The 22,333-nt window shown below is 38.2% G+C and overlaps 1 protein-coding gene across 1 annotated transcript; it reads right to left on the bottom strand.

Annotated features, from left to right (window-relative positions):
- Window positions 1-864: 864 nt before the first annotated feature.
- Window positions 865-21,487, bottom strand: LOC116512388 (glutamate decarboxylase 1-like). The gene is made up of 11 exons (XM_032222853.1): window positions 21,104-21,487; window positions 18,288-18,403; window positions 15,479-15,558; window positions 14,256-14,310; window positions 10,251-10,367; window positions 8,059-8,123; window positions 7,053-7,131; window positions 5,351-5,500; window positions 4,739-4,846; window positions 2,043-2,132; window positions 865-1,038 (listed from the first exon to the last, which is right to left on the bottom strand). Exons 1-11 carry the CDS (start codon window positions 21,243-21,245, stop codon window positions 865-867), a joined length of 1,176 nt encoding a protein of 391 aa, XP_032078744.1. The 5' UTR covers window positions 21,246-21,487.
- Window positions 21,488-22,333: the final 846 nt, after the last annotated feature.

Raw genomic sequence — 22,333 nt, 5'->3', positions numbered from 1 at the left:
TTTCCAGGTCGGACCAGGCTCTGCAAACAGGGAAATTTTTGGGATTCGATTTTCTGGCATTCTCAATGTATGGCCTAGCCAGCGCCAGCGTCTAAGTTCTATAATGGCAGATACATTTTCATTGATCTCACATTTTCGGCGGATTTCAGCATTGGATATTCTTTCAGAGTACTTGATTTTCGTAAGTCTACGCAAGCAACGGTTTTGAAATAAGTCCAGTTTGTGTTGATGAGCAATTTTTATTGGCCAGGTTTCACAACCGTATAATAACGTTGGTATGATAGCAGCCTTGTATATACGGACTTTGGTTTTCAGGCGAATGTCTTTCCTAGCCCAGAGTTTCTTGAGTGAGCTCCAGGCAATTGTTGCTTTTTGAATCTCTTGGGGATTACTTGTGATCAAACAAGACAGCATGATCGCATGAACTTTTTAAGAGGTTTTCTTAGGCTGCAGCCTATGGAAAAACAATGCTCACTACTTTGAATAAAAAGACATGTAAGATTCTTTACCCACTTAATGTACAAATACAAGTTTCTTGAAAAATGTTATATTTCATCAGATCTAGTGTAACTTCCTTCCCGGTATGTTTCAAACCTTTGAATTTCACCCCAACAAATAGCAGAAAGAAAGGAAACTACAGCGCAGCACTTTTATGAAAAAAAATAACAACAGGCCTTTGTCAATCCGTGTTCCACAACTTTGACAACTCTAAGATGTGGACTTCAGCTTCCAGAATTCTCTAGTCAAGAGGGCTGACTGGGGAATTCTGGGAGTTGAAGTACACTCATGTTAAAGTTGACAAGGTTGAGAAACACTGCTGTAAAGAATCCCCACAATACTAATAATACATTTTTTTTCTGATTATCATAAATCCTTCCCAAGTCTTTCAATTTCTGCCAAGAGGAAATCAACATCTGATTTTTTGGTTGCTGGATTAGAGAAGACCATTCGGAAGAAGTTGACATTGTCCCCCAAAGGTTGGTAGCTAACCATGGTAGTGCCTTCTTCAATCATCCTCGCTTTTATTTTTGGAGCAACCTGGGTAGATAGGGAAGAAAACAATACTTAATTCCTGGGACAATGCATTGAAGAGACTAAAGAAAAAGTAGTTGTAGCCATTATTTTGGAATGATGGCAGAAATATGATTAAATTGTATATTTATATCTTATTAAAATTTGGTGAACCTTACGCTTATCAATATTGACATTTTAGAGATGTCTTAATATTGATATTAACATTTTTTATATTTTAGAGATGTCTTAATATTAACATCTAAAGATTTAAACATTCTAGTGTTAATATTCTCTAGTCAATACGGTATAAATAGCACGGTATTCAAGTAATATAATGTATTATTTATGCCTTATCATAATTCAATAAAGCAAATTAAGGAATGAAAAAAACACGATTCAATGGTGGGTCTTTCATTAGAAAAAGAAATCAAGTAGAAACATCCTGGAATGAAATGTTGGATGACATCCATGCAGGACAGAAACATTCAGATATGTCAGTGGTTCCCAAACTTGGCAACTTTAAGACTTGTGGACTTCAACTCCCAGAATTGAAGCAGAGCTGGCTGGAGAATTCTGGGAGTTGAAGTCCACAAGTCTTAAAGTTGCCAAGTTTGGGAACCACTGAGATATGTCCATCAGAGACTAAAGGCAAAACCAGACCTTCTGCCATTGCAGATTGTATCTACTATGCATAGATTAGACTACCCTTCCCCAATTGCATGATCCTACATCTGTAGCTGTCATACTCAATGGATCATTGGTAAAGATAGTAGGAGTTCTCCTCTAATATATTTAACTTATCTGAAATATGGAGGGACAGATAGAACATTTTAGTTCTGTAAACACTTGTTCCAACCATTTGCTTTTCAAACTTGGCAACTTTAATATGTGTAGACTTCAACTCCTAGAATTCCATACCCAGAATGGTTGGGTAGAGAATTTTGGGAATTGAAATCCACACTATTAAAGTTACCAAGTTTGAAAAAATAAACCCTGCTCTGACAGAAAATGTACACATGAGCTTTTACCTGATGGAGTCTTTTGTCTCTTTCTGGCCCTTTGGGGATATGTCGAAGACTTGGTGGGATATACCAGAAACATACATTGCTGAATTCAGGCTTTAAAAAAAGAAGAGGTAAAATCAAACATTTTTATTTCTGCAACAAACGTTCTACTTTACCAAACAGGCAGGGGAAGTTGTAACCTGAAGTCTTATAAACAAAATTAGAATAAATCCACGCTATGCAAAATCCTTACTTACCCATGGTAAGCCCATGATAGCAATAGCAATAGCAGTTAGACTTATATAGCGCTTCATAGGGCTTTCAGCCCTCTCTAAGCGGTTTACAGAGTCAGCATATCGCCCCCAACAACAATCCGAGTCCTCATTTTACCCACCTCGGAAGGATGGAAGGCTGAGTCAACCTTGAGCCAGTGAGATTAGCAATAGCAATAGCAGTTAGACTTATATAGCGCTTCATGGGGCTTTCAGCCCTCTCTAAGCGGTTTACAGAGTCAGCATATCGCCCCCAACAACAATCCGGGTCCTCATTTTACCCACCTCGGAAGGATGGAAGGCTGAGTCACCTTGAGCCGGCTTGAGCCGGTGAGATTAGAACCGCTGAACTGCAGATAACAGTCAGCTGAAGTGGTCTGCAGTTCTGCACCCTAATCACTGCGCCACCTCGGCTCTTGTTGATGATTTCCTCTGTTGGCATTTTCTTGTACCTAATGCACAAGTTCTTCTGTTTCCATTTAATGCCCAGCATGAAAAAAAAACTCATTGGAAACTTCAGCCGTTCTACTTCCTTCCTTCAGAATTGCCTCTTCATTAAACACAACTATTCATGTGTGTTTAACATAGGGTAAAATATTTTCTACCGCCAACCCAATAAACATCATGAAATAGCTCAGGGGTGACTTCTCCACTGCGGAGTCAAAAATCATAATGAATTAAGCTAAAACTTGTTTTTTTTTAATTAAGTTCACTGCAATCTTAAATATTGGCCGAATTTGTTTCTGCATGAACATAAATTTTAACTTATTTTATTGAGAATTATCGTTGGTTCAGGTGTGGGATATTTCCATGAGATGTTTATTAATATCTAAAGAGATAAAATGTGTGAAAACACAGTCTATTTAAATTTCATTAATTATATACAAGTCTCTGAGGCATCGCAATGAGCTATTACAGGTTTTAAATTTGGTTATTTTCCATTAGCTCAAAAAAAAAAAAAGTGATGTGTGGGAAGAACATTCCATAAATACCAAAAATTTAGGCTGTGGAACCTTTCCAGATCTAACTTATATTTAGTTTAACTTTTCATAATCCTTTTTTTTAGTTTAGTGATAATTTTACAACTGCTATTTGTGAAGCATTTTTATGTCTTTTGATTCATGTTGCACATTTGCAACTCTATTTTTCTCTCCTGGGGCATTATGAAAACTAAGGATTGCCTTTTCTGATGTTCACATATTTATGAAACATTTTACATTTTACACATTAATAGCTCGGGGAAATCTCTGGGGCTTAACATCAAATAAATATGCACCCACATGAATTTGTAAAGAAGTTCTGGAAAATGTAGAATTCAGGCATTAGAATTCTACTCAGCTGAAGCAGAAATGTGAGGTTCATGCCCATTTTTAAAACATATTTTCATTTAATCTGATTAATTTATTTGGCAGCTTCTGAACTTAAGGAAAAAGATGATTCATTGTTCCTAGTCACCGGAAATCTTGATTCACACCCAGAATGTGTAATGCAAATAATTCACTTGCATGAAGGTTCATATGCAAAGTTTCAGCTAAGGAGGAAAAAAAAGACTAGGGAAAAAAAAGGATTGGAGAGGGTGGGGGGGGGGAGAGAAAAAAACATATTCATTCCTTATAATCCAGCCAAGAAAGATTGGAAGACCTTTGTAACTTCTGTGATAATTAACTTAGTGTGCCCATTTATTTACTTTATTTATATCCTGTCATTATTGTGTTTACAAATAACTCAAGAGTGCAAATACAGGCAATATCCCTTCTTCCTCCTATTTTCCCACAATAATAACCCAGTGGCATAGATTGGGATGAAAGCAGAGGTGGGATTGAAAAATTTTAGCAACCCGTTCTCTGCCAGATTGCTGGGTGGGTGTGGCCATGGTGATATGGCCTACTCGTCATGGTGGGGGAGTGTTTCACCCTCCCCAATCTCTGGAGGCTTTTTTCGAGCATCTGGGAGAGCAAAAAGAGCCTCTCCTGGGCTCCAGAGACCCTCCAGACACTGGACATCTGGAGCTTCTGGAACTTCCGGGAGGCCCATTTTTCGCCCTCCCATCCCAGAGCCTCCGCATGGGCCCTGCACTTACCTGGCATCCAAAACAGGCTGTGTGGAGACTCCTGGGAGGGGCAGAGCTAGGTGGGGGTGGCCAGCCAGTCCTTTCAACTACCAGTTTGGCGAACCAGATGTAAAATGATCATCTGATTCACCCGTACCAGTCCAAACTGGCTGAATCTCACCTCTGGCTGAGAGAGACTGACCCAAAGTCACCCAGCTAGTTTTCATTGCTAAAGTGGGATTTGAACTCACGTTCTGCTTTTTAGCTGGTGTCTTAACCACTAGACCAAACTGACTCTTTTCATCCTTTGTGAAGAAGACTTTTGTGGGATCTGGAAACTATAGATTAACAAAATAAAGAAGTAATACAGAGACTTATTGCCACTGTTAACTCCTAACCTCCGCATCAAAAACCAGCTCATAGTTGTTTCTTGTCTTGAGTTCCTTATAAAGATATTCCGCAAGTTCCAAAAATTTGTTGATAAGAATTTCAAATCCTCCTGTGCCCTGTAAGATACAAAAGGCAGAACAAACATGAGTCATTCTATTACATACTGCAAGTTTGCAAAGTAAAATGTCAATGATTTATCTGGGGGCAACAAACAATTAAAATGAGGTCCTCCCACTGTAAAGTAACATAAATGGCTATATTGAAATTTCAGAAGCTGCCTTTTCAAGAATACAAAGATTCCTCTGCAGATTTTTATTAGAGCTTCATTAAAAAGAAGTCCAACAATGGTAGATAAATACTTTTATTGCTGAGGCCCAGAAATAGTAATCAGAATCCATATTATTTTTCATTCATTCACTCAGTCACTCACTCATTCAAATGTATTGCAAATGGATATGTGTGTATTCATTTATTAATAGTATTAATTTTCATTGAAAAAAATATTCTCAAGTGATGCAGTTTGTCACAGAATGAACTAAATCTAACATTAAAAACTAAGAAAGCAACCGACTCGTTCATCTTTAGTCGGATGCTTCATCCAGTAATGAATGTGCTCCTACTTTAGATCTCCACATTAGCCACAATTTGAAGACATCAACATGTCGACCACACTGGATTGCCTTGTCTCCGGTGTCATAAACTGTATCATAAGCCTTGTCTGGTTGGAAGAGATAGTCAGCACGGAGCTGGTTGCAGGCTTGGAGAAGACCCTAGAGGAGATACAGAATGAGAAAAGCTTCTACCAACAATTTTATTTTACATATTGTTATGATCTGATATCCTTCTAGAAATGAATCGGGACTGGACTGTGATTCCCACTAAGCCAAATGTATAACATCCATGTATTACAAGCGCTCCTCAGTTAAGGGCCATCGTTCAGTGACTAAAGTTGTGATAGTACTGAACAAATGGTAATTACAACCAGTCCTCAAAATTCTGGCTGTCACTGCAGTCCTGTGCTCATCATTGGTTCATGATTCAAGTGCTTGGCAACAGTTGTAGTGTCTCAGGGCCATGTGGGCTACCTTTTGCAATCTTCCTTGTCAGTTTCCCACAAGCAGAGTCAACGGTGATGCCAGCAGGGAAGGTTGCAAGTTAGTTCCATCACTTTTTTCTCCTAAGGAGCCTCACTTGTATTCCGTAGCAAGCGCGTGCTGGATCAAACCCTCCCCAGTTCCACTAAACATCTCTATTGCCTGTAGACCCATGGTGGTACAGTGGTTAGAGTGTAGTGCTTCAGGCTACTTCTGCTGACTGCTGGTTCCCAGCAGTTTGGCAGTTCAAGTCCCACCGGCTCAAGGTTGACTCAGCTTTCCATCCTTCCGAGATCAGTAAAATGAGAACCCGCATTGTTGGGGGCAATATGCTGACTCTAAATGACTTAAAGAAGGCTGTGAAGTGGTATGTACCGTATTTTTCGGACTATAACATGCACTGGAGTATAAGTATCGGCATCATGATTTTGAAGAGGGAAATTAAAAGAAAGTTTTTGCACTATGCATGCCTCTCAAACCCTCTGGCATGCCTCATTTTTTGCAAAAAAAGGGTGGGCATGCAGAGCTTTGGGAGGCTTGTAGAGTGCGAGGTGGCACAGTGGTTAAATGCAGCACTGCAGGCTACTTCAGCTGACTGCAGTTCTGCAGTTCGGCTGTTCAAATCTCACCGGCTCAGGGTTGACTCAGCCTTCCATCCTTCCGAGGTGGGTGAAATGAGGACCCAGACGGTGGGGGCGATATGCCGACTCTGTAAACCGCTTAGAGAGGGCTGAAAGCCCTATGAAGTGATATATAAGTCGAACTGCTATTGCTATTGCTCCTGGGGGCTAGGGGGAGGGGCAAAACGAGCAAAAGGGGCCCTTTTTTGTTCGTTTTTGCCCTCCTCAGTCTCCAGTAACACCTTGCAAGCCTCCCAAACCCTCCGCACATCCATTTTTGCAAAGGGGGTGGTGTTTTGGTAGGCCAAAAATTCTGTATTCAGTGTATAAGACGCACCCAGATTTTCACCCTCTTTTTTAAGGGAAAAAAGGTACGTCTTATACTTTTTAAAAAAAACGGTAAGCCTAAGTCCTATTGCTATTGCTATGATTGCTCAAAAGCAAGCAAATTCATTACAGTAAAAGTAGCTTCCATGTGATACAGAGGGTGCCTTGTCCTACAAATCTTTCCTTGTGCAATATTATTTCAACATTATTTAGATAGAAATCTTGTTTTTATAGCAAAAAAGTAGACCTACCTGGGCCAAAAAAAAAGAGAAGGAAATTACCTTTTCATGGACTAAAAAAGCCGAGCACTGTAGCGGAACGCCCATCAGTTTGTGAGGATTCCATGTAACAGAATTGGCTCTAATTAAAGAAGAGAACTTTAATATCTGCAACTGCATTAATATCTGTGCTGATATCTGCAACTATATGATTATAGAAACTCAACAAAAAAGAAACATAGAAAGAAAAGGGGTGTTAAATGTGGAACACTTAAAAGAAAAGAATATCAGGTTTTTTAAAAAAAAGCTGGAAAAAAAATAAACTCTAAAATTATGTACAGATCACCAGTCACACTATGATCCTATGTAAACGTATGCATTCGCTAGTGATTCAGGCACCATACAATCACACCAACTTAGTGAACATCCACTGTTCACTGTATATACGCATCAGACTGGAAGTGGTTGATGGATTAAGGGGAGAACCCACTCCCATGTGCCTCCCTCTTCTTCTTTTTAACTGTAATGTAATACTGTCATTAGAAATATTTATTGTTCATGATTTTATTGTCGTTGAATGTTTGTAAGTCACCCGGAGTTGCCTCAAAGTGGTATAGGTGGCAAAGAAATCTAATAAAAACAAACAAATAAAATAAATATATATATAGATAAGCTTTTTCGTTCCTGGTTATTACCGGTTCCTTTACTTGGTACATAAAATGAGGGAAGTATTCCCACATTCAGTTTAACTGCAAGTGTGAATGGGGTTTTTTAGGGGGGAAATTATATCCTCTGGCAATTAGTTGAACTGGGCTTATTAATGTTTTTTTTCCCGTTTTCACAACATATATCTCTTCCTCCTTCAATTGATGCACAGGTTGAAGAAATAGGATCTAGATTCCTCCCCCCCCCCCTCTGCTTCTCATAACAACTTTGGTTGTTCATGAATCATTATCATTGTAATTATATTCTTTATCTTCTCTTCAGGGGAGAGGTTAGGAACAAACAAACAAAAAGTAATATATTAATATCACTGCTGTACAAATAAATTGCATCACAAGATGCTTACCTTTCAATGCCGCTCAACTTATGGGAATGCTTTCTTGACAATAATAAGCCACCTCCCCATGACGCCTATTGAAATGAAGCACAGAGTTATCTGAATCAAAAGATTCCACCTGTTATCACATTTTGCCAGCCATACCTACTACCTTTCAAAAATATCAGGGAAAAGAGAAACTAAATCCCAAAATGAGAAAACAGAGAAAAGAGAAAAGTCTGATTGTCTGATTTTATAAATGTTTTGCTTTTCCCTAAGTAGAATACAGAATAGTTCTTTCTGTTCTGTTATATTCTGGGAGAGGAAGCAGCGCTTGAATGGAAAGAATTGTGTTCTATAGGAATTAACAATAAAAGTTATTGTATTAGTATTAATTATATACTTCAATAGTGGAAGGAAAAACTAGAATATCCAATTTTGGAGAATCAATGATACCAAGTGTGAAGGAATGGAACAGGAACAAGAACAGGAGTAGAGTAGAGTAGAGTAGAATAGAATAGAATAGAATAGAATAGAATAGAATAGAATGACTTTGGAGGTCTTCTAGTCCACCCCCAGGAAATCCTATACCATTTTAAGTGGCTGCCCAGTCTGTACTTAAAAACTTCCAGTGATGAAGCCCCCATGATTTCTGAAGGCAATGTGAATATACATTTTACAATTTAAACATGAAATTGACTAATTAGAAAATATTATTTCAAATTCATTTAGACACTCAAAGAATGATCATTATATATATATATATATATATAATATATATATATATATATATATATATATATATATATATATATATATATTAATGTGGGCATTGTAAAATATTTAAAGGTTTCTTAATTCATATGATCTGGTCTTTCCAGTTGTAGCCTTGTTTTGGTTTTAAATCACTACGTCAAAACGTGAGCAAAAATGTTACAATCAAGGAACCATGCAATGTTTAATCATATTTCTAAAATATGAACTTTGTCATCTCATGAGTAGCTTTAGCTCTATTGGGGCAACTGGAAAGAAACTTATTCTCTAATGTTAAGGACGGTACTTAGAATATGACATCTAATGATAAGCATAAGGATTGAATTTATTTTATATTGTTATTATAGTTATTATGTTGATCCTGTCTGTTTTTTTTTACTTTTTGTCACTTCCAGTATATACAAATCACTATTTTATTTACTTATAACCAACCTTTCTTATTTTTACAGATAACTGCTGGCTTCATGGCTAAGGAGAACCCTTGGTCTTCCAGGTTCTAGCCTGGGCCCTAACCACTAGATCAAACTGGATATAATAGTATGCTAATATGATGGTGGAGCAGGTTATTATTTGACTTCAGTTTTCTACTTGTATCCATCATTGAAAATATTGTGTTTAAAACATTTGAAGTTAAAGTAAGCTCTTTAAAATTTAAATACAGCACTGTTTGAGAGCTAGTCTATGAGTCTTAATCCTTTGGCACTTAGTTGTCTGGGTGAAATTGAGTCTTTTGGCTTCAGCAGTTCAGGCAGTTGCCAGGAGTCAACGCAAAGTACTGTTTTAAAATGTGTCCTATTATGTACTGAATAATATGAATTAGTCATAGGAAGGGAATTACTGAAATCAAATAGAATCTCTTACAACTTCCCTTTAGTTATATTCTGGCTCAGGGTGTTATTCTGATATAACCAAAGTTTTCTTCTTACCTATGTTTACATTAAATGAATAATCTTAAGGGTGGCAATGAGGTTTCTCTCCTTGAAAGCCAGTAATGTCTTTCATGGTTATCTCTACTCATCACATGCAATTAGAAACCGATTTTATAAATCAACCTATTCACTGAGTTCTAAATTGTCTTAATAACTGTCATTTATACACATGCCTTTGGTGCATGTGTATATTTATCTATCAAATAGGTTTTATACAATCTGAAAAGAAACTAGAGTTTGAAAGATCCACAGAAACAAACAACCTCTCTTCAAAGCATGAAAACCACCCAGAGTCATTTTGGAAGGTAAAATGGGCTGCCTATAAATTCAATCAATACACATATTTTTTTTCTAGACTCATAAAGCTGATTTCTCAGCTGTGTTAAGCTGACTTTGCATACTGAGGAAGCTGGGCCTACACATTTGTGAGGGGACAGCTGGCAGCAGCTTATAGAGCAGCCCAAGTTCTATCTCACCACTAATTTGTTGCAGCATTGAGTGTGAAAACAGCGATCTTACATCCACATGCATCCAAAGATTGTATTTTTCACAAATGTCAGCAATGTTAGCCAGAGGATCAAAGGCTCCATAGACAGTTGTCCCAGCTGTGGCACTAACATACAGTGGTATTTTTCCCTGAAAAAGAATACAACATCCTACATTAAAGTACATGCAATTTGTCAGCACTCCTCCATTGAATAATTAGGAAAGAAAACCACGAGACTCCATTGATAGAAATCAAGTGTACTTTTGCTAATTATAAATGATCAGAAGCGTAGCAAAGTGAAGACTGATTATTTAGGCGCGAAAGCAAATGATATATAGAATAACCCATTCCCCACCCCTTGGCATCCCAGTTACAGTCCAATCATAATTCTCCCAAGTGTCAGGTGCGAGATAACTTCGAAAGGCATCACCAAGATGGAATGTCGGTGCCGTTGGCCTTGGCGGGAAACCTCCTCCGCATGCGCAGTAAGACAGGCAGCAGAAACTCCAGAATCTTCCTCCAGCACAATTAGTAACCCCCTCCCAAATACCATGCCCCCCCCTCCCCATTTCAATGGCAGCCGAAGCAGCAGCAAAGCAGAGGCTGACACAATTTGTCCTCTGTCATAATCATTATTATAATTAAAACATCTTTCCCTTTTGGATGGCTGGGTGGCTAGTTTCTGTATAATTAGGACATTTTAGCTGAGAAGTGATCGATTCATGTATGTAACAACTTGCGTACTTTAAACTTTAATAACTTTAAACACCTTCCTTATTAACTACCAGATAATAAATATCACATTCATAAAAATATGACAATAAATAAAATGAAATGCCTTCTTTCAACCAAACAAAGCATATCTTGTAACACTCTCAAGTGAAGACTGATTTCTGGGTACTTCAAGGTAATATGGACAACAATATGAAGTGACTTCTGGGATCATTCTCAATCTAACACTTCCCTTCGAAGTACAACTTTGTCTAAGTCCTGTTTACCTTCTAAGCCCACATATCATTATTAAAGTACCACTGAGTTTCATAGACATTATTAGAAAATTTAAAAATGGTGAGTCCGAGCATCCTAAAAAAATTTTTATGAGAATATGCCAACAAGAATCTGGGATCATAGGACACATCTGAAGCACTTGAAAAAATAAATCAATAGTAAAAGACTGATCCACTACAGCAGTGTTTCTCAACCTTGGTGACTTTAAGTCCTGTGGACTTCAACTCCCAGAATCCCCCAGCTGGCTGGGGGATTCTGGGAGTTGAAGTCCACAGGACTTAAAGTCACCAAGGTTGAGAAACACTGCACTACAGTAATCATTTTATCAATCTATTATCTGATGTCAAAATTCTAAACATGTCCATTGACTGAAAAGATTGCCTATCCATTTTATCCATAGTCTCACCAATTTAATTAGATGGGTTTGATCTTGGAATTGGGAAAGGGAAATGCATTTTCACAACAGCAGTGAATACATATAGCTCAAGGCAAGGTTGACATGTTCCATTCTTGGACTTCTAACTTGATTTTGAGGTTGCTGAGATTTCATTGACCGATTAGATGACATCACTAGGAAAATATTTTGGAAGATTTGTAGGTTGGCAAAGAGTATATATATCCTTCTGTTTTGCCTGCTTTCTTAGATGGGATGCGGACAGGTGTTTTGTAGAAACTAAGGCTTTCTTGATTCTTAAGGTACTATGGCGCAGTGGTTAGGGTGCAGTACTGCAGCCACTTCAGCTGACTGTTATCTGCAGTTCAGCGGTTCTAATCTCACCGGCTCAAGGTTGACTCAGCCTTCCATCCTTCCGAGGTGGGTAAAATGAGGACCCAGACTGTGGGGGCGATACGCTGACTCTGTAAACCGCTGAGAGAGGGCTGAAAGCCCTATGAAGCGGTATATAAGTCTAACTGCTATTGCTATTGCTATTTTTCTGTGATTGCTGCATTGTAGCTTGTTTTATTATTAGATTGGCGAGGAGTGTCTCTAATCTATTCAGCTACTGGTGGATTAATCTATGATGGTTTACTGTTGTTGAAAGTTGATCTGGTATACTCTTTTAATACATCTATAGAGAGGATTTAATCTACATTAGTTGATCACTTTTTTTGCTCTCTGCAAGTTTGCCCTATACACCTATGTGGTGTTCACAGGTGTTGAAGTTTATTTTATATGTGACTCCTGTTTTATCTCAGTGTTTGGTCTTTTGGTTTGCTTAATATATTCTTCAAGAACTTTGTTGGTTTGTTTACCATGATTATTTTAAATTTGATTAAAATAAATTTGAGATAGGAGATGGCCTATAATTTTTATGGTTTGTAACATTTATGTTTTTGTTGGTTGGCTTGACCTTTTGATGAAAATGTGTGGCTATTTAGTGTATTGAAAGTGTCGTGTAAGTAGTTTATTTTTTCTTTATGTGATTCCAATGCGTTGCAGTGTGCCATGGCTCATTTTAATATTCAGTATTGTTATGTGCTATTTGGCTGAGATGATTGTAGTTGGAGATTTGGTTTGTTTTCTGGCAGATTTATGTTTGCAACATGCTGTATTTTTGTATAATTAGGAAGTCTATAAGGATTAATGTATTGTTTTTTGTTTCTGTGAATTTGATTCCCTTGTGAGTAAGGTTGATTCTATTTTTTCTAACTATTATGTTTTATTTTGACAAAGATGTCATCTATGTAGTGGATTCAGATTGGAACTGAGACAATGGAAAGACTAATTTCTAGATATTACATTACTGTTTCTACTATGTATGAGTTTTGAGTAACTTTGATCTTTTTATAGATTTTACTTTCAAACTGGAAGCACATAGTGAGGGCATAGAAATATGAGTTCCATAGACTTGTATATTTTAATCTTATGTCTTCAGTTAGGTTAGGTATGTTATACAACAACACAGAAATTGTTTCATTGCTAGTGTCTGCCTGCCCTTTTTTATATTATCTGTGTACATTTGCATTAGATTACATTGCGGGATATCAACTAGATTTATTATTATTTATTTTTTCTTGCTTTAATTTATTTTGCGATCACTTTTGACTCCACAACCAAAATGATGTACATGCTTCTAAATGTTAGACTTCCAGGTGTTTTCAATTAAAATTGCGATATAATGGTAATTACTGTTCTTTCTTACTAAGCTCAAAATCTTTCCTTTAGTTCCAAACTACAGTATTCTCCTCTTCTGCATCATTATTAGGCTGTTATTGAATTTATTATCTTTTTTATTAATATATTTATAAACCACCTTTTCTCAAGTAATTTCAAAATCATGAACAGTAAACATGAGATAAACACATAAGAACTGCATGCAATCAAAGCATTGATAGTGAAACAGAATTTGAACATATGCTTTGGAGACAGTAAAAAATATAATAAAACAGAGTAAACAGCTAAGTTCAAAAATGTTTAAAAAGAAAAGACCCACCTGATATTAAAATTATTGTTCCTCTACAACACTATGGCTGAGTTTACTCTACAAGGTGGCCAAGGATGCTATTTCTATATACCAATCTCCTTCCCCACTGCTTTTCTATTATAAATTTTTGCAGGCTGCCCAATGCCAGGATTTTCTAATATAAGAAGTGCCAAAAGGACGATTTTACTTATGATATTCTTCTCAGGGGTGTAACTGAACTGTGAGGAAGAAGAAAAATTTTACGGTCTTTTAAAACCACCTTTTTTTTTGGTGACGGATGTCTATGTTAGAAGTAAAGCTGAACAATGTGCTGTTGTTTCTATCGGTATCTGCTCATTCGTCTTTTCCCTTTTGGAAAACAAACAAACAAAAGAAAACTTTTCTACATATTTCTAGATATCCCACTAAAGCCAAATTGCCATTAGCATGATAATTCAAAATTATAAACCAAATTATGTTCCAGAGGAATAGTTGCGTGAGTAGAGACTGAAAGATTTTACAGGTTTCTTGGGACATGAATCTTTGAAGGGAAGTAACCTGCTTTATCAAATTAATAAAAATGCCATAAAGCATAAAACCAATACAGTAAGAAAACAAACCAACCTGTCTCTTGACTTTGATAATATTTTCTTCCAGTTCAGATGGAATCATTTTCCCTCTGTTTAAATGTTTTAAAAAGTGAAATGTAGCGTTTGATAAAGATGGCATGCTCAAATTTTCCAAACATATAAAAAAAACCTTTCTTTTGCAAGCTAAACAATTCACAGATATGTACTTCTGAACAAATCCCCATGAGAATCAAGTCCCATGCAATCATTCTCAAAATGGATACACTTATATACACAAAAAAGCACCACACAATAAGGTGAAGAAGAAAGGAAGAGTTAGTAGGTTTAAATCCGCCATTGTTCATGTTCTTCATGATACATGGTAAACTTCCTCAGTACTTAGAACAATATTCTCATTAAAAATACATATTTAGAAGGAGGCTACATTAATAATTATGTGGGAACCCTCACAAGCAGAGTCATCTACCAATAGACAATCACTTTTGAATATGCAGAAAACTGTGAGAATAGGAAATAAAGACACAACAGAAGTCATAAAGCCATGAAAATCTCCTTTTCCATCTTCAAGGAATGATAAAGGATATCAATGAAGTCCTTATCCTTTTTTCCCTCTCACCAAACAAAATAAAATAATAAAATAAAATTTGTTTACTGCTTGGAGAGGAAGTAGACTTGGATTTACAGTAGAAGTTCAGGGGAAAAAAGTCATTTATTGTTTTAAATTGTACTAATGTTCTTCGTTTAAAGCATCATTCATTTTCCAATGGACTCATTCATTATATGCATTGGTGTTCTTGATATCCTTAGACATAAACCCATTTTTTTTTCCTGTGGCAACAAACTTCAGCAGCTAAATCTTGACGACACCAATGGGGACAATAGACCCAGTTTGAGCTGATATATTATTTATGAGAAATTAATTGATACATTTTACAAGAATCCCTTGACTTCATGGCAGATCTGTACCATGCTGGAGGAAAAATTGTCTAGAGGCAGTAATTGAAATAACCTATGCTGCTCTGGGAAAAGTACCTGTTTTTCGCTGTTTGTGAAAGGCTCCAGGGGAGTAGAAATTACTGTCAAATAACTGACAACGAAGTCATTTGCTCAGGGAGATTTAACTTACTGGGAAGGGAGGGGGCTGCATTTGGTGAAAATAACGGAGCCGGAAGATGAAAATGCATTTATATCAAAAGAACATTAGAGGAAGCGAATTGTACATACTGATATTGTGCAGGAAAACTTTAAGAACCTTACCTTTCATCACATTTGATAGCAATAACATTATCCACCCCAATTCCCACAACGGCTGCTGCCTTTTTTATAGAATAGTGACTCTGTAGAGGAGAAATCATCAAACAGGAGGAAAAAAAAAAAGACTTCACAAAATGCATTAGAGATCAACAATTTTATAACTGCCCTTGTTTTAAGAAAAATGAAAGATGGTAACATTGAGTTTAAAGCCATGAGTTGTCTGCTAATATCAGTGGGATGAGTTTTAACAATCCTTATAATTGTATCTGGTAGCAAACCCCATTGAATGAAAATTAGAGGAACCTGTGAATAGCTAAAGGTAAAGGTTCCCCTCACACATATGTGCTAGTCATTCCTGCCTCTAGGGGGCGATGCTCATCTCTGTTTCTAAGCCAAAGAGCCAGCACTGTCCGAAGATCTCTCCGTGGTCATATGGCTGGCATTACTAAATGCCGAAGGCTCACAGAACTCTGCTACCTTCCCACCAAAGGTGGTCCCTATTTTTCTACTTGCATTTTTACATGCTTTCGAACTGCTAGGTTGGCAGAAGGTGGGACAAGTAACGGGAGCTCACTCCATTACGCAGCACTAGGGATTTGAACCGTCGAACTGTCAACCTTTCTGATTGACAAGCTCAGCATCTTAGCCACTGAACCACCACTTCCCTTTTAACCTGTGGATAGGTGTGTATAAATAAGAAACAAATTAAGACTTAATGGTAATGATATTAGAGGAGGCAGCAGATGTCTTTCAAAATTCTCAATACTGTTTGTCGGGTGATCAAAGAATTAAATACTTCTAAGGAGAAAAGATTTCAAAATATTTTTTGAGAGTCAATTAGCAATGGCCATAATACAACTTACTTCTTTTGGGGGGGGGGGGGTGTTACTGATGGAAGTGCTTTCCTCTCTTTCTCAGTATTGTCAATTTCATATAATTGTGGGGCGTAATGCAAAAAAATAGCAACCACCCTAAACAATTTGAATCGGTTTTGAGAAAGTTACCTTCCTAGCATAGGGAGGGTGAAATAAATAACAATTAAAAAAAGATAAATTATTTCCATGAGAGCTTACCTCATAAGTGAAATTACCAACTGAGTGTGGCTTGTCTGAACTACAGTCAAAATATCACCATAATATAATCTATAATACTGTTGTGATCCACATGGGAAATATAATCAAAGTTCATAATTCTTTGATTTACAGTTTATTAATTTATAACTGCTTAGGCTAGTCACCTTCCTTAAATTGTGGAAAAGCGAGAAACATTTTATGCACATGGAAATTTACGTTAGGCAAGTCTTTCACATCTGATGTTCCCACATCTGGGTTCCGGCTTCTTCTACTACTGGTTTGCTCAGGGACATGCTGTGAGTGTGCGCATGCTTGATTTGATTTGATTTGATTGCATTTATATGCCGCCCTATTCCCTGAGGGACTCAGGGCAGCTCACAAACCAAAGTAAGGGGGGGGATACAAACAAGAGGAAAACAACAGACAAACAACTACAGACAAATTTAAAAACAATCAACAGCCACACAATTCGAGCGGGGATGGGACTCGTCAGCCCCAGGCCTGTTGGAACAGCCAGGTTTTAAGGGCTTTGCGGAAGGCCTGAAAGGTGGTGAGGGTCCGAATCTCCACAGGGAGCTCGTTCCAGAGGGCTTGTTGCATGCTACGTGTGCATGTGCAGCACTATAAAAAATGCACATGTGTACATGTGCAGAAGCAGAAAACAAGATGGCAGCCCCTACTGCGCCGCCAATAGAATTGGTTTGGGGGCGTGGCGAGCCAAGTTACTGCCTATTCGGCCGAACTGGGCCAAACCAGTAGGAACCCACCTCTGATGGGAGTGCTGTTACTCATGGTTTTCCAATTCTCCCAATTATATCTTTAATATATGATAATAATATTTCTAGAATAACAGCCAGGAGTTCAATTCTCATTAGCTCCAGGTTGACTCATCCTTCCATACTTCCAAGGTTGGTAAAATGAGGATCCAGATTGTTGGGGTAATATGCTAACACTGTAAACCACTTAGAGATGGCTGTAAAGCACTATGAAGTGGTATATAAGTCTATTGCTATTATAACACACCTCGAGCCATTTGCAAAATTGAAATTAGCAGCATTAAGTTGTCACAAAATCATACAGTGCCAGCAACATGGAGCAGGGATGACTGCAACTATAATAACTGTTTCTAGGCTAAGATTCATGTATCAGATACCACTCATTGACTTTGCTCTGGGTTTTGTACAACTCTTGTGGCAGTCATGACAGAAATAATTCACAATGCAGTGAAACCACAAACGTACGTTATTGCTATCAGGAAGCAATATTTCCTCACCTCTATAACTAGCCCTGAATTATACATTAAAAATTCACTTTCCTCCCGTTTGACAAGGTAACTTTCTTCGTGGTTAGTAATCAATTGCTGAAATTAGGGCGAGTGGAATCGAGAGTTGGTGAATGTCAGTCCTTGGAGGTAGGTAAAGTCAGGGAAAAAAAAGATTCATTAAGGGTCTTGAAATGTACTTTAATTCTTTTGGGTATTGTAACTGAATTTTGAAAGCCTATTAAAGCCCTCCTCTATTCCAACATATAGTTAATACAATGAAAGTGTACTCGCTTTGCGTTTCTTTGTCATGGTTTCTACTTTCCCAGGACTCAGATATCTTTTCTGTGCTGGCTCTACATTCTTGTGGCATTCCATCACACTGGGAGTTCATTCAACAACCATGTATTATTAAAATAATTGCAGTCAGCCAGTCAAATAACTTTATACAAGTGTGATTGCACACGTAAATACTCACATGTTCAGAAATAAACAATATGATCTCTGGAAGGGCTGCCATGCCTTTGGCTTTAATCTCAGGGTAGTATTTATAGCGAGAAACTAAAACACTGTAGAGGTTTGATATGCTTCCTCCTGGTAAAAAAATTAGATTTTATTACCATTTGAATAGCTGAGTGTCATTGGGAATTAATGCTTCATCTCATCATTTCAAGTCAAACAGACAAATTTCAGTTACCAAAGGCAGACTAATTTAAGTTATTCCATGTAGTGAATATGGATCATCCACACAGGTAATGTTCTCAGTTGCAATTTTCTAGAGGCAGCTTATTTCCATTCAGGACATTTTTCATTGCCAAGGAAGATCTGTGTAGAAAAGCCGTGAAAAGCTTGCTATGTAAATACAACTAACCCGATTACATTCTCATCCACTAGGATACAACCTAATTTATTAATGTTAAAAATGATGTTGCATTGATTCCAACATGCTGAATTCCACAAACTGCTATGATACTCAGAAGGAGCATCATTGTTTCAATCTGGTATGGTCCATCTTCGTTGATCAGTGAAAATTGTTATCATCTCTCATCCACTGGTGATTTGCAGCTTTGTTATAAAGCTTTGGGTGCCACAAAAATAGTTGAGAACGGAGAATAGAACAGAAAGACTAAGTATGCCTTTTTTCTCTGTGAGTTCTTTAAACTTTAATAGGATTTGTATGCCGCCCACTCCCTAGGGACTCTGGGCGGCTCACAACAAGTAAAAGCATTTAAAATATTTAAAAATACAAAATTAAAATCAATACAACATCCATTCCATCAAGTGGGGCTGGAAATTAATCAACAGCCCCAGGCCTGCCAGAACAGCCAGGTCTTGGTCTCTTTATGGAAGGCCGGGAGAGTGGTGAGGATCTGGATCTCTGCAGGTAGCTCGTTCCACAAGGCCGGTGCAGCTACAGAGAAGGCCCTCCCTCGGGGAGCCGCCAGCTGGCATTGTCCGGTTGACGGCTCCCGGAGGAGGCCCAACCTGTGTGATCTTATTGGTCGTTGGGAGGTAAATGGCAGGAGGCGGTCTCTCAGGTAGCCAGGTCCTAAACCATGTAGGGCTTTAAAAGTAACGACTAGCACCTTGAAGCGGGTCCGGAGACCAATGGGAAGCCAGTGCAGCTCGCGGAGGATAGGTGTAACATGGGTGTATCTAGGTACACACATTATCGCTCGCGCGGCTGCATTCTGGACCAGCTGTAGTCTTCGGACACTCTTCAGGGGCAGCCCCATGTAGAGTGTGTTACAGTAATCCAGTCTTGAGGTTACAACCCAGCCAGGGGTGGGTTGCTGCCGGTGTTACTGCCGGCTTGGTGCACACATGATTTGCGTGCGCTTGTGCCACATTTACAGCGTGTGCTGTAAATAGATCTGCGCATGCGCAGAATATTAAAAATCTCCAAAAAAACCATGCCTCGGTGCCCGGAGAACCAGTTCAGGGGCATGATCAGCCTGTCGTCCCTACGGTTCACACTTTCCAATACTGGCTTGCCTGAACCAGTGTGAACCGTTAGCAACTCACCTGTAAACACAGGCAGTACAATGATTTTGCCATTTCTGTATTCATTTTAAGGAAGGAAGGAAGTATTGAGTGGAGCCCAAGGCTGAGATTCCTGTCTCCAAATCTGTGGTAACATAGATAATGCCAGGGACCAAGATTTTGCTTCCCTTAACTGAAGTCATGCCCCACTATCCTCCCATAGCTTTTATTCTACTGAGGTGTTAAAAGCAATTGCTCTCAGTATGAAGATGTCACCTATTTCCACATAGAAAGAGTAAAGAAAAGAAACAGAGGGGAAGGACTTCCACAGGCTGGATGTAGAGGCCTTGCAAGACAGACCATTATCTGCAGATCAAAGTTTCCTTTCTCTGCCTTACAGTGACTTCACGTGTTTATGTGTAGACAGAAATAAAAAGAGGAAGATATGTTACCCTTACCCAGGTACTCCCATGTTACACCCCTTTTAGGCGGCCTGCACTGGTTGCTGGTTGTCTTCCGGGTGCAATTCAAGGCACTCATTATGACCTTTAAAGTGCTCCATGGCTTAGGCCCAGGGTACCTGCGAGACCACCTACTGCCACCGGTAGCCTCCCATTGTCCAGTGCGATCCCACAGAGTTGGCCTCCTCAGGGTGCCGTCGGCCAGACAGTGTCGGCTAGCGACCCCCAGGGGGAGAGCCTTCTCTGTGGGAGCCCCTTCCCTCTGGAATGAGCTGCCCCCGGAGCTTCGTATAATCCCCGACCTCCGGTCCTTCCGATGCGCCCTAAAAAGTTGGCTTTTCCAGCAAGCCGGCCTGGCCTGAACAAAACAAATCAAAGTATTGATTATTGCTAATTTTAATTTGAATTCTTTTTTAAAAAATGTGTCATTGTTAATTTTAATTGGGTTTGGGGATATTCTAATCCTTTATTTAATTTCTTTTTAACTTTTGTATTATGTGTTTCTTTTAATGTTGTACGCCGCCCTGAGTCCTTGGGAGAAGGGCGGCATATAAATCGAATAAACCTAAACCTAACCTAACCTATGTATGTATGTACAGTATGTACATATATTCCAGTTACTATTTTTATAAATAACTCAAGAGGCAAACCTAGCTAACACTCCCTCTTCTTCCTATTTCCCCACAACCAAAACCCTGTGACATGAGTTAGACTGAGAGAGACTGGCTGGTCCAAAGTAATTCAGCCACCTTATATCCCTAGAGCAAGACTGGAACTCACTATTTCGAACGTCAACAGACTACCCTGGTCCCATAATTTGAATAACACTGAACATTTTTAATCTACTGACCTGGAGAAAATATGCCATCTGATTCCTTCTCTTCCCATCCGATAATTTCCTGCATCTTCTTCACCAGGATCTCCTCCATTATGATGAATACTGGTGCTATTTCATATGTAAACCTATTCACGTATTTTAATGTAAGCAACATAACATAGTGATAAAATGCAGAAATCAAAATATATCCAAATTGCTTGACAAAGATGAAAGGAAGGCAATAATGCAGAATTCCATCTGGTTCATAAAGAAAAGTTCTATTCACAGAATCCAGTAGCTATACATACAAATAAAACTATGGAAACATAGCTAGACTAATCTATGCATGCATTTAGAATTGAATTGAATTGAATGAATTGAATTCTTTATTGGCAAAGTGTGATTGGACACACAAGGAATTTGTCTTTGGTGCATATACTCTTAGTACATAATTTGACAGTGTTGTGGGGATTAGTTGTTTAGCAGAGTGGTGCCATTCGGGGAAAAAACTGTCCTTGTGTCTAGTTGTTCTGATGTGCAGTGCCCTATAGCATCGTTTTGAGGGTAGAAGTTGAAACAATTAGATATTGTTTCAGTAGATATTTTCACAGGCCTCTTTTGGACTCCTGCAGTGTACAGGTCCTCAATGGAAGGCAGGTTGAGAGCAATTGTTTTTTTCTGAAGTTTATCCCAAGGCTCACCTAGGAACTGACAGAATATAGCACTGGATATGTACCTTGGGCAAGTACTTCATCATTTTAGTCATTGTCCACCCACTACAGGATGAAGGCCTCTTCTGAACATTTCCAACCTATGTGGTCCTGAGCTTTCTTCTGCCAATTAGGTCCACAATATTTGCAAGTACTTATGACTACTTATATGCAGCTAAACTTAGAATAACCTTTCAAAATTCCTAGTGTCATTCCTACTTTTCTCAAGTGCTTTTCTTATTATCCATTTGTCATCTTCTAGCTAATCACTAAGCATGCTTCAGCATTATCTGAAATATTAAGGGAATTCTTTCCAACTTGAATTACTAATCATAATATACTATTTTTCTCATGTTATTTTAAATTGTGCTATAATTTAGTAATAGATGAATAGATATAGAATAGATTTTTAAAAACAGTGATGAGTATGTATGAGACTAGTTATATGTAATCACTAGTTGTGGGTAGGTAATTTATACTGGCTTGTATTTAATTGGGTGTTCCCTTCTTTAGATGGCCAATTAGATGACCACTGAGCCAAGGTGGCGCAGTG

The sequence above is a fragment of the Thamnophis elegans genome, chromosome 8 (assembly GCF_009769535.1).
Source record: "Thamnophis elegans isolate rThaEle1 chromosome 8, rThaEle1.pri, whole genome shotgun sequence".
Classification (NCBI taxonomy): Eukaryota; Metazoa; Chordata; class Lepidosauria; order Squamata; family Colubridae; genus Thamnophis; species Thamnophis elegans.
The sequence above is the reverse complement of the archived record's forward strand: the minus strand, read 5'-3'. Positions and strand labels throughout refer to the sequence as shown.